This window comes from Pristiophorus japonicus, chromosome 13 (assembly GCF_044704955.1).
Source record: "Pristiophorus japonicus isolate sPriJap1 chromosome 13, sPriJap1.hap1, whole genome shotgun sequence".
NCBI classification, from domain to species: domain Eukaryota; kingdom Metazoa; phylum Chordata; class Chondrichthyes; family Pristiophoridae; genus Pristiophorus; species Pristiophorus japonicus.
Genome location: NC_091989.1, coordinates 58,785,894 through 58,798,686, shown reverse-complemented (window position 1 = coordinate 58,798,686; position 12,793 = coordinate 58,785,894). Strand labels below are relative to the sequence as shown.

Below are 12,793 nucleotides of genomic sequence, written 5' to 3'. Positions count from 1 at the left end.
GCTGCGAGGAGGATGCTGTGAGGCTGCAGAGCGACTTGGATAGGTTAGGTGAGTGGGCAAATGCATGGCAGATGAAGTATAATGTGGATAAATGTGAGGTTATCCACTTTGGTGGTAAAAACAGAGAGACAGACTATTATCTGAATGGTGACAGATTAGGAAAAGGGGAGGTGCAAAGAGACCTGGGTGTCATGGTACATCAGTCATTGAAGGTTGGCATGCAGGTGCAGCAGGCGGTTAAGAAAGCAAATGGCATGTTGGCCTTCATAGCAAGGGGATTTGAGTACAGGGGCAGGGAGGTGTTGCTACAGTTGTACAGGGCATTGGTGAGGCCACACCTGGAGTATTGTGTACAGTTTTCGTCTCCTAACCTGAGGAAGGACATTCTTGCTATTGAGGGAGTGCAGCGAAGGTTCACCAGACTGATTCCCGGGATGGCGGGACTGACCTATCAAGAAAGGCTGGATCAACTGGCTTGTATTCACTGGAGTTCAGAAGAATGAGAGGGGACCTCATAGAAACATTTAAAATTCTGACGGGGTTAGACAGGTTAGATGCAGGAAGAATGTTCCCAATGTTGGGGAAGTCCAGAACCAGAGGTCACAGTCTAAGGATAAGGGGTAAGCCATTTAGGACCGAGATGCGGAGGAACTTCTTCACCCAGAGAGTGGTGAACCTGTGGAATTCTCTACCACAGAAAGTTGTTGAGGCCAATTCACTAAATATATTCAAAAAGGAGTTAGATGAGGTCCTTACTACTAGGGGGATCAAGTGGTATGGCAAGAAAGCAGGAATGGGGTACTGAAGTTGAATGTTCAGCCATGAACTCATTGAATGGCGGTGCAGGCTAGAACGGCCGAATGGCCTACTCCTGCACCTATTTTCTATGTTTCTATGTTTCTAATAGGCCCCACCCCGCCTCTTACTACCCGCTTATTATTTACATGCTGGTGGAAGATTTTTGGGTTCCCTTTTATGTTAACGGACAGTCTATTCTCTCTTTGCCAGTCTTATTTTCCTCTTCACTTCCCCTCTCAACTTATTGTGTTTGGCCTGGTTCCCACTTGAAGAATTCACCTGACATGCTCCATTCTTGACCTCCTCCACTTCATCATTCTTTTTTTGTTTCATCATATTCTCTGTCTCCCTCATCATCCAAGGAGCCCTGGCTTTGCTTCCCTTAGCATTCCCTCTTGTTGAAATGTACCTAGCCTGTACCTGAAACATCTCCTTAAAAATCACGCATTGTTCTTTTACAGTTTTTCCTGTCAGTCTTTGGTTCCATTTTACCCAGGCTGGATCCCTTCTCCATTTTACCCAGGCTAGCCCTCTTCCAATTTAGAAGTTCCACTTTAGATTGTTCCTTGCTCTTCTCCATTACTAATCTAAACCTTATGATATGATGAGCGCTCTTACCCAAGTGTTCTCCCACAGACACTTGGTCCACTTTGTACTAGATGGTTGGGTTAGCTAGCTAGGCCAGCAAGAAGTCGTGCCTTGATAAGATAAAAGCATGGATTGGTGTTTGAACAGCAGCGAGGGGGAGATGGGGACAGAGACATATGATGATTTGGAAGTGAAACAAAGCAGTCCTAGTGACAGATTGGATGTTGGGGAGGAAGATGAACTCAGCAAGCAGCACACTGAACACAAAAGTTCCTGTACTTCTGGGATTAGCTCGAGGTGACAGCTGGGGAGGTTGATTGAATCAAGGCAAGTGGTATGTGGACGTTTGCAGAAGTCAAACAGGATAGCTTCAGTTTTGGTGATGTCTGGCTGGAGGAAGTTTTGGATTGGCCATATCTTAATGTTGAAGAAGCAGTTGGAAAGTGTGGTGGGAGCCTTGGTGGTGTTGGAGCAGGAAGAGAGGTAGAACGTCATGGTTACACATGGGGAAACTGACCCTGCACTTTTGGATAGTGATATCCAGGAATAGCAAATGGATGATGAAGAGGGGGAGGCCTAGAATGGAACCCTTGGGTACATCAGAGGTGACAATGCATTTGCATTTTAGTTTCATCTCCACACATTTTTCTAGGTCACAGTGTACAGAATCTCCCTCAAATCCAGTCTCAGTTTAGAATGATGATTTATTAGGACTAAATTTATAAGATTTTCAGAAAGTACACCATATATTTTTGTTCAACAATAAATTCACTGTATATTTGAACATTTTGTGATCACAAGGTGTCTGTGGCGGGGAATGGAATGTATTTATATTTTGTCACCATGTATTAGCATTAAGCATTCCTAGGTCAGGTATAGTATGGGTTAGATTCTTTGCAAAGCTCAATATGCAGTTGAGATACAATCAGACAAGATCTTCCTCCCATACAAACCACCCAAGTATCTCTCTGTGAAGGAGACTACCAGTTCCCCACATTACAATAATGACTACCCTTCGAAAAGCGCTTAATTGGCTGTAAAGCATTTTGAGATGGCCTGAGGTCATGAAAAGTGCTACATAAATGCAAGTTTTTTTTGTCTTTAGTGTCAATTCCAAGCAGTTTCCTGTGAATCACATGGGATCTTCAAACCAAGGTTTCTGAGGTGAAATGGGAATGTATTAGCTAACCCAACATTTCCCCAATCCGTAGTAATATCCTTTTTTAAAAAAAAAAAGTTTCATACCCTAAGTAACCATCTATTAAGGTTTTTAGTCCATAAGAGATCCACACAGTGGAAGTGTGGTACAATTCATGGGCCCAATTTTGGCCAACCCATTTTTTTGCCGTACTTAACCTTTATGCGCCGTTTTTGAGCGCTGGAAACAGCACCGGAAAAAAATGGCCCCAGCTTGGCCGTTCTAAAGAGTCTGGAGTGCCCTGGTGCGCACAGATTAAACAGTGGGGGGGGCGGAGCTACAGCCGTGCGCCAAAATTAGTGCCGGCAGCATCGCGCATGCGCAGTGGCGTCAGGTACGGTGTTCGCACATGCGCAGTAGCGTCGAAACTTGCAGCCGTGTCCTGCCTGTGTTGCTGTTTGTATGCAAATTAAGATGCCGCGTTCAGTCGCCCCCCCCCACCCCCCCGAAGGCCAGTCAGCAGCTCTCTCTCTCTCTCTCTCCTCTCTCTCTCTCTCTCTCTCTCTCTCTCTCTCTCTCTCTCTCTCTCTCTCTCTCTCTCCCTTCCTACTCCCCCCACCGATGCCGTGTTCGGTCGCTCTGCTTCGCACTCCGCCCCCCCCAGCCCTGGCCGAAGGGCTTGCCGGTGTGTGCTGAGCCCAGCCAGTTCAGCCTTTCCTCCCCCTCCCTTCAGCCTTCCAATGCGTCTTTGATGGCCGCCCCTTTCCCAGGCCGAATGGCCTCCCGTACAGGCCAGCCCGCTGCCTTCCCAGGCCGAGTTCAAGTCAGGGTAGGATTTACTACAATTATTTATTTGTCATTCAATTGTTTACCTGAGTTCTTTATTTTTAATGAGTTATTTAAACTTTTATTTGCAATGTTTGGTGCTTGGGTGCAGGTCCTTACTTACTTACCTGCGCCGATTTCTTAATTGCCCGTTCAGTTAAAGGTAGAAATTGATGCAGTACTTTTATTTGTTACTTTAATTATTTACTTCACTCCTTTCTTTTTTTATTGAATTGTTATTACTGCTTGTGCTTTCTTTGGTGCTTGGTGCTGCTTGAAATGTTGTTTAGGTGCAGGGTTCCTTCTATTTTTTTATTTTTTATTTATTGATTGCTTATTACTTTGGTCTTGGTGCTTTAGGTGCAGGGTTCCTTATATTTCATTTGTTAATTAATTGCTTATTACTTTTTGTGCTTTGTTTGGTGCTTGGTGGTGCTTGAAATGTAGTTACTTGCACCGATTCCTTAACTGAAAGTAAGGTCTTTATGCAGACAGAAGTGGACACATACGCTGCCCTAAGTTAGTTTAGTACAACTTTTTTCTGGCTAAATTGGCATAAATGGTGTAAGTGGCTGGGAAGGTCCCCTTTTGAAAAAAAAACTGACCTAACAAAAACCTAACTAACTCACTTACACTGGTGTAAATTAAATGGTCATATTTGCAACATTTAAGATAGACCAGAAAAATGAAGTTACACCAAAAAAAACGGTGCAACTCATGGGGAAATTTGGGCCTTAAATTACTAAAATGGCATATATCTTCTAAGCTTTTTTAATAAAAAAACATCTGGTTGAAACTGAACTCCAAACATCTTTCCTTCAGCCAAGCGAGAGATAAGTTGCAGCCCACCAATGATGGAATTTTATTGCCCAGAAGATGACCCTACAGCAAAAGGCATTGAATGCATGAAGACATGTCAGAACTATGAATTTGATTGCGTGAGCTCAAAATGCACATCGGGTTGCATGTGTCCTCCTGGGAAGGTGAGAACCCTGAACACACAATGAAACTGTGCACTGTACCCACCTCTGAATGCATACCTTACATATGATCTGTGCTTCAGGTAAAAGAATGGAACCTTTGCATTTCTCCACAAATGTGTCCGTGTCTACACAATGGCAAAGAATATGCCCCTGGAGAATCTATAACGCAGGACTGCAATACCTGGTAATGTCATTTTACTTACTGTAATTAATGCAGGCATGTTTGGAACTACCTGATGTTCATTGCAAATGTTATGTCAGAAAATTATTGGATGCAAAAAAATTGTTGGACATATTTATGTCAGGTATAATTTTGTAACTTTAAATGTCTGATGCGAAGCCTCACCCACCGAGAGCACAGATCAGAACTCGGGTCACATGCTGCTCACAGCCATCCAACCGTCAGAAATTCATGAGCAATGCTTGCCTGACTTTCCATTATCTGGACGCTGCAGGCAAGGGTCTCGACCAGGCACCAGTCAGAATATTACTCCTCACAGCCAGTTTAGGCAGCCATCAAGTGAGTCGTACAGACCAGGAAGATGCCATGTTTGATCCCAGGTCTGTGCTGTGTTCTCAGCCAGGGTGGTGCTCGGGGCCTTCGCACCTCTGGGCTAGGGAGGGGGGGTTCCGTCTTGTGATCATTACTGGTTTCTGCTGGAGATATCGGGTGAGAGCAGGATCATTCTCCGGCTTCATGGCCCATATAATTGAATGTTTGACACTCAGGTCAGAGGACGGGTCTGATTTGTGTGATCGCCGAAGCGGGCGATGATGCCGGTGAGTCCGGGGACCTGGAGGCCTGGCCGGTCATGGTAGCAGGGCGTCATTACCATAACTTTCCTTGCTGACCTGCCTGCTCCCAGCCAAGTGTACTCTCTGGCTGTTGGGCGGGAGTGAGAATTCGCAAATAGGAGGCCAGAGCCAGGGGCCGAGGTAAGTGATGAGGGGGTGATCTGAACACAATCAGCGGGACAGTTGAGGGGAAACTCAGGGGCAAGGGAGACCCAAGGCTACCTTGTGACGTGCATAGAAGCACTCCTGGCCTACAGAATACTAAAATTAAATGTCGTTACTTAGCTTCCTTGGCCTCTTTTGGCCCACGATTACCCTCTCAGGCAGGTCTGGCCTGATGGAGGATCCTTCACTGCTCCTCCGCTCAGGCCTCCGACTAATATTGCTGTCGTGACCCGATTACATCATCGGGACCCAATCTGCATATTTAAAGAAAGCCCCCGCTGCCTTCTTACGGGTATCCTGCTTGTCTGCTCAAAAGAGCAGGTTAACATTGGGACACATCGGGAAGGTAGCGGGATCAGATTTTAACTGCTCCCCTACCCGGTTTCCGCCAGGTGGGGTGGGATGGGGTGGGGGGGGTGCTGGGTTAAAACCAGTGCCTCACTCTGGACGCGTGCTCCTGATGGGAAAGGCTCTGCATCAAGAGCGAGCATTCGGAAGCGTAAGGCTTCGGAGCTGAGCAATGTTAGGACTGAGGGTTTCACAAGTGCACACATCCGCAGATATGTTGATCTATTATTTTTATAACAGAAAAAGGTGCGGCATCAATAACTAGAAACAACATCACGGAGAGCTAAAGCAAACAATAGTACAGGAAAAGGCGTGTCATTACCTTGTGTGCATTCTCTGTCCCCATGTTTGTAAATCAATGAGCCTGGATTTCGTGACATTTCAAGAGTTCTTTTTGGTATTTCCTGCCAATTGTTTATTGCGTTACAATGATTAAGTTGTCAGACAATTGTACTGTACTTTAGCAAGTTGGCATGTATACAACATACAAACCGAGAGGTGGATGGGGAGTCGTGTGTAGTTTTCATAAGATGATCAGATAACCTCAATGACGATAAATCGGCCCTTACTGGGTTGTCCCAAGATCTCAACTAAACTAACGTTCCTACATTTATTGTGCTAACTTCTCTGCAAAGTTAACTTCATTCGGGGAGCTGTCTGCTGCATCAGTTCCTGTCTCTACACGACTTCTGTTCAATAAACAGAGCATTCCTCCAGCACCACTCTCCTGACACAAGTTATTTAATCGGCCCTGTGAAAACAAGTTTCAGTATGCATCCTTCCCACTGACTGGAAACAACCGCTGTCTGCTTTCACTTGATCGCTAGCAGCCTTTTGTTGTCAAACGGCAATGTCTGATGTCTAGCAGCTTGTCAGAACATGAGCCTGGAAATCGCTGTTGGTGGTTGTCATCAGGCGAACATTTAACAGGCTCCTGTCTCCACTTTTTTAATGGAGACATAAAACCATTTAGCATAAAAGGATTAATACCGTAATTCTATTAAAATGTCAGACACTGAGCATTACACACTTGGAAATAACATTGTTCATTGTCATTTTTTTAGCCTAGAGTGTGTTGTCAATAGTAATCTGGGAGGAGCTTTCTTTAATTGGGAGATTTAATAAAGTATGGTATTCTGCTCAGAATTTCATGAATCTTTTTAGTTTGTTCTTCTAGCTGAGGAAAAAAAATGAACTCAAAACATGCAAAATTCCCTCCAGCGAATGAAATCAGTTGACCAGTTAACTTCCTTTTTCTATGTAGCCCTCTGGATTATAAACAATGGTAAGGAGGAGACATTAGAAAAATCTTCATTTGAAATCTTGCACTCTTTGCCAAGAAAAGAAAAAAATATATCCGACATATTTTATGAAATCACTTCTGGGAAATGCTCTTCCCATAATTTCTTGTGCTAACTGATGAAAAATTGTGGTGGTCACGTGCAGAGACTTCCTGATCTGCGCTCGCAGTGGATGTGGTTCCCTGCTGGGAATGCGATAATTGGAAAATGTGCTCTTTTCTGCTGGATGGTGGGACTCACCATATTAACATCTAAACTTGCTGCAAATGGTGCAATGAGAGTACTTAGCCTGACTGAACCCACACGATCATTTCCGCCCAATATATTTTGTCTATTCACTGCGAGCATGATTATTAGGAGGCCTGATAGAATGTCTGCACGAGGTTAACATCTGAGCTTGATTTAAAGATCAAGAGCAGGCTTCAAGTGGCTGCATTCCTGCTTGCAACAATAGAGAATGGGTTTTCAAGTGCAAAATTCCTGGACAATGGAGGCTACTGGATCATGCACTGCAGGATTCACGGATATTTTATCAAAATAATGCAGCAAAATGCCTCTCGACAGATAGCTGGTTAGGTGATTGGTGTTGCTAGCATGCAAGGGGCTTTGTTTCAAATGTGCAAGAAGATAAACCTAATGAATGCTGCTAATTAATGTTCCTGATTTACTTTCTATGTTGAGTAGCTGCCCCAATTTACATGCCACAACTGGTTACTCTTTTACTGTTGCCCCATCCAAAGCAGCCATATAATCTTCCACGTAACCCTACAGCAGGGCACAAATACATCATCATCATAGGCAGTTCCTCGAAATCGAGGAAGACTTGCTTCCACTCTAAAAGTAAGTTCTCAGGTGACTGTACAGTCGAATACAGGAATTACAGTCTCTATCACAGGTGGGACAGAAGTGGTTGAAGGAAAGGATGGGCGGGGAGTCTGGTTTGCCGCACGCTCCTTCCGCTGTCTGCGCTTATCCTCAGCATGCTCTCGGCGACAAGACTCGAGGTGCTCAGTGCCCTCCCGGATGCTCTTCCTCCACTTAGGGCGGTCTTTGGCCAGGGATTCCCAGGTGTCGGTGGGGATGTTGCACTTTATCAAGGAGGCTTTGAGGGTGTCCTTGAAACATTTCCTCTGCTCACCTGGAGATCGCCTGCAGTGTATGACTCAGAGATGTGGACCATATACATCAGGCACCTCAAATCGCTGGAGAAATACCACCAACGATGTCTCCGCAAGATCATGCAAATCCACTGGGAGGATAGACGCACCAACGTCAGTGTTCTTGATCAGGCCAACATCCCCAGCATCGAAGCACTGAGCACACTCGACCAGCTCCGTTGGGCAGGCCACATCGTCCACATGCCCGACACAAGACTCCCAAAGCAAGCGCTCTACTCAGAACTCCTACACAGCACAAATGCAAGCTGCAACTTACATCTGAAACTGTTTTATGCTGAAATTACAGCATGGAAACAGGCCGTTCTGCCCAAACAATCCATGTTGGTGTTTATCCTCCACCTGAGCGGTGGTCCTAATCCCATGTGCCCACCCTGTTCACAGACTCCTTTATCCCTCTTTCCTTCAATCACATATCTAACTTATTCATAAATGATGACATGGGCCAGCACTTTTACCTTTGCCTGGGTGTGGGTGGGCAGGATGGTGGTGAGTTCCCAACCCGCTCGCTATTTCCAGGATTTTTACTGCCGACCTGTCTCCAAACCCACACGCACGGCAATGGGAAAATTCTGCCCATGGTCTCTGTTTCAATCACTAACCCCAATAATGCATTCCGTAGCCTCACAACCCTCTGGGTAAAGACCTTTCTCCTGTTTTCGGTCCTAAATTTTTTACACTTATCTTGTATCTATGTTAAATAAAAACAGAAAATGCTTGAAATGCTCAGCAGTTTAGTTCTGGCGAAAGGTCACCAACCTGAAACGTTAATTCTGTTTCTCTCTCCACAGATGCTGCCTGACCCGCTGAGTATTTCCAGTATTTTCTGTTTTTATTTCAGATTTCCAGCATCCGCAGTATTTTGCTTTTGCTCTTGTATCTATGTTCCCTTTTTCTGGACCCCTCAACTACTGGAAAAGGTCTATGAACTTTGACCCATCGTTTCATAGTTTTGCCATCTCTATCAAATTGCACAAGTTACCTCATCTATTCTAATGAAAACAGCCTTAGTTTTTCAAGTCTTTCTTCATATTCCCTTATTCCAGACAGCGTCCCTCGTGAATCTGTATTGCACTCCCTCTGTTGCCTTAACATTATTCCTACAGTGTCAAGGCCAAAACGGAACACAGAACTCCAACTGTGCTACTAAGATTTTATATTGATTCTTTATTGCATCTCGATTTTTATATTCCATACCTCTTGCCACAAAACCCAATATTCTATTAGCTTTTTTGATGGCCTTATCCATTTGAGATGTTGCTTTTGATGTCTTGTGAACCTGCACTCAGAAATCCCTCTGCTCTTCCACATCACCTAGCTTTCCACTGTTCTAACTATAATGATTACTTTTATTTTTAACCAAAATGTACCACCTCAGCTTTACAACTATTGAATTCTATCTGCCTCAAAACATTTTCAAAAGTTGTAGGAGGAGCAGGAGTGCTCCCCCATGCTTGGCAAAGACAACTTGGACTCTTCTGCTTATCAGGTTCCCCTCCACTCTGCAAAAACTGACTCCAGCCAGGCATCCCAATATTGCAGCAGGGCTCTCATTTTCCACCTATAGCCTGATGGCTCTATGGTAATGAGGCCTGGTTTAACTTGAGGGCAGGGCCTCCCGGGGGGACCATAGTGCCTTCGGCTGACTGGCTCTGCCAGCAGGCTGAACCAACACTGCTCCGGGGGGGAAATCTACGCATAAGTCTTTTGGTGCCATTATTATAAGGTATGTGTCTGCGGTTTCTGTAGGCCTGTCGACACTACTATTAGCCTGGAGCAAGCAGCCAAAATCCCACCTCGCCTTGTAGGCTTCTCAGCAACTCTTGCACACACCAGCATCACTACACACCATGTAGGATTTCGATACGAACACACAAAATGGATGGCAGGAAATGACCATCTGATCCATCAGGCCTGCCCCACACTCACGCTGGCCGGAGCATCATGACTAAACACTACCCGCCCCCCTTCCTCTCCCTCCGCAGCTACGCAATCTCCTGGGAGAGGCAAAAAAAAAGAGGGAGAAAAATCCCCATGGCCAAAAAAGGAGAAATACTCGGGAAAATTCCTCTCCAAACCCCTCAGGTGATCAAAACCAGTCCAGCACATCACATGGACAGTGAGCGTGAGATGGCAGTGCCACGTGAGTCACAGTATACTGGTGAGGAGGAGCAAGTGGTGGTGGCAGAGCTGGAAGCTGCTGGCATGAGAACCAATACTCTGGTACTGAGAGGAAATGACACATGATTATAAAGTAGGTGAATCAATTGGTTTGCTGGAGATCACTCGCAAACTGGGCATGTATCCCCTCATATTATTAGAAGGACCATGTGGGTGGCACTAATGCACTTTGGAAAAAAAAAATCCCTTCTTCATCCTCTTACATTAAATACAGTGAGAGACGAGAAAGCAAATCTTTGAGCTTACAAGTGGGTGGCATCAAAAAGAGATCGGGGCCCAGCAACCCATTTCAGGTGGTGACGCAAAACGGGCGTTATCGAATCGATCTCCCGTTATACGCAACATTGTGGAAGTAATATCAGGCGCTGTGTAGAACAGGTGGCCAATCTGATACCGCCCGACATGAATTTCTAGGTCCAAGAGTGCAAGGGATCAGTTCCCAAACTGTGGGGGTGATTAATGCACTGCACACGCTATGTGTGAAAGTGGGGAAATTACAGGCTCCAACATCAATCAGTGCTGATAGTGAGATTTTCGTCACTACTGACAATCTCGCACATTCAGTATCACCACCGGCAGGGAAGCAGGGCTTGGATTTCATACACAGCGCTGACCTGGCAGAAAGCAAATGGCCCAAACAATTTCTGTTGACATACGTCCTTATGTCAGCAGGCATTTCCGAGCTTTAGTTACACATTTAAATTCAGCCCTGGGTAGGAATCAGGGAATTTTACATTGGAAATCGTGGCTTGAAGGTAAGTGAATACATCTGGTTCAGACTGGAAAGTTAGGGCCAAGCACGTTTTATTTTAAATACTTTCCTATAATTAGAGAGCGAACGGCTGGTATTCCTCCTCACTCGGGTTAAGATTTCAGCCATTTCTATTTTGTTTTAAACAAATGTATGAACTCAGGGCAGTGAGTGTCACAGCCTTTCCAGGGATCTGAATAAAATAACCATGGCAACGTTATGTGCAGCTGGTAGAAAGTGGAGTATAGCAGGTGGCTACTTATTGCCTGGCAGTAATGTGCTGGTAATGCACTGCCTGCTTGAAATGAGTTCCGTGGAATCCGGAATTTACATGAAATTGAGTTGGTTTGATGATACTATTTGGGCCTCTGGGTTAGAAGGTTGTGGGTTTGAGCAAGTGTTGAGTGCATAATGTAGGTTGACATTTCAATGTAGTACTGGAAGAGTGCTGCATTGTTGGAAGCGCCTTTTGGATGGGACATGAAACCAAGGCCCATTCTGCCTGTGGAGCATTGTAAAATGTGGAGAGATGTAAAAGATCCTAAGACACTTTCCACAGAAGAGTGGGGAGTTCTCCCAGTGTCCTGCCCAACATTCACCCCACAAACAAAGCAGATGAATTGGTCAAGTATCTCCGTTACTGAAGTTTGTGGCACAGAAGGAGGGTGTGTGCTCGCTGTGACTGTGCTTGTTCTTTGCTGCAGCAATGCTAAACTAACCTGCTCTCTCCCCATAGCCTTGTTCTCTGCTTCAAATAATTATTAAATTTTCTTTTAAAAGGAGCAATGGTTTCTTCCACTCCCTGTCAAAAGTCATCCATGCTCCAACAATCTTCAGTATAAAGACATTTCTCCTAACTTCTATCCTCACTTTCTTAGTGATCATTCTAAATTCATGACTCTTTGTCACCGACTTTCCAACCATAGGAAATAATCCTTCCCTAGTCACTTTGAATAAAAATCTCCATAATTTAAAAAATCTATATTGAGACTCTGCTTCAGTGAAAATAGTTCCTGTGCCACAAGTCTCTCCCCATAACCAGTTTCCCATACAGTTTGTAGGACCTTGCTGTGTGCCAGTTGGCTGCCACGCTTGTCTACCACAGTGATTGCACTGCAAAAGTAACGCATTGGTGTAGAAACACTTGGGGTATGCTAAGAACGTGAATGGTGCTACATAAATGTAAATTATTACTTTCTTAAAGGGTTACTAAAGGTTAAATTGAGATTTGCTTGTGTGAATGGCATTAGATCATAGTAAATATATGGAAGTGCACTGTTCCTGGAAAAGTTTTTTTTTACAGCATTCCTGTGATTTAGAGGATAAGTGCATACATAGCGTGGAACTGAGCCACAGTATGAAGGTCACCACTTGTATCCTTGGCCTGTGTTGAGTTACTTGATGTAAATTGAGGCAGTGGTGGGGCATGACTGCTGACATCAGTGATCCCAGACTTGGGAGGAAGGAACATGTTTATTCACTGACCTTTTGTTCCAGTCTCAAAATTGAGTGCAAACTGTTTATTCTGTACTGGATGGTTGACACTATTCAATTGAAATTAGCAGCTAACTTTGGTTGCCGTTTGTTTTTGCAGTAAGTGTCTCAATCGCAGGTGGCACTGCACTGACAAGGTCTGCAAAGGCACCTGCATCGGAGTGGGTGAGGCTCACTACATAACGTTCGATGGTCTGAAGTATACATTCCCAGGAAAATGTCAGTATGTCCTGGTTCAGGTAAGAAGTATA

General features: G+C 44.8%; 1 protein-coding gene across 1 annotated transcript in view; it reads left to right on the top strand.

The window, feature by feature from the left end:
• The window catches only part of vwf (von Willebrand factor), a 130,717-nt gene that overhangs the window by 42,299 nt on the left and 75,625 nt on the right, over positions 1–12,793 (top strand). Inside the window, exons 18-20 of the mRNA XM_070897528.1 lie at positions 4,172–4,332; positions 4,413–4,516; positions 12,643–12,781. Of these exons, the coding sequence (XP_070753629.1) occupies positions 4,172–4,332; positions 4,413–4,516; positions 12,643–12,781 (404 nt within the window). The remainder of the gene's footprint in view (positions 1–4,171; positions 4,333–4,412; positions 4,517–12,642; positions 12,782–12,793) is intronic.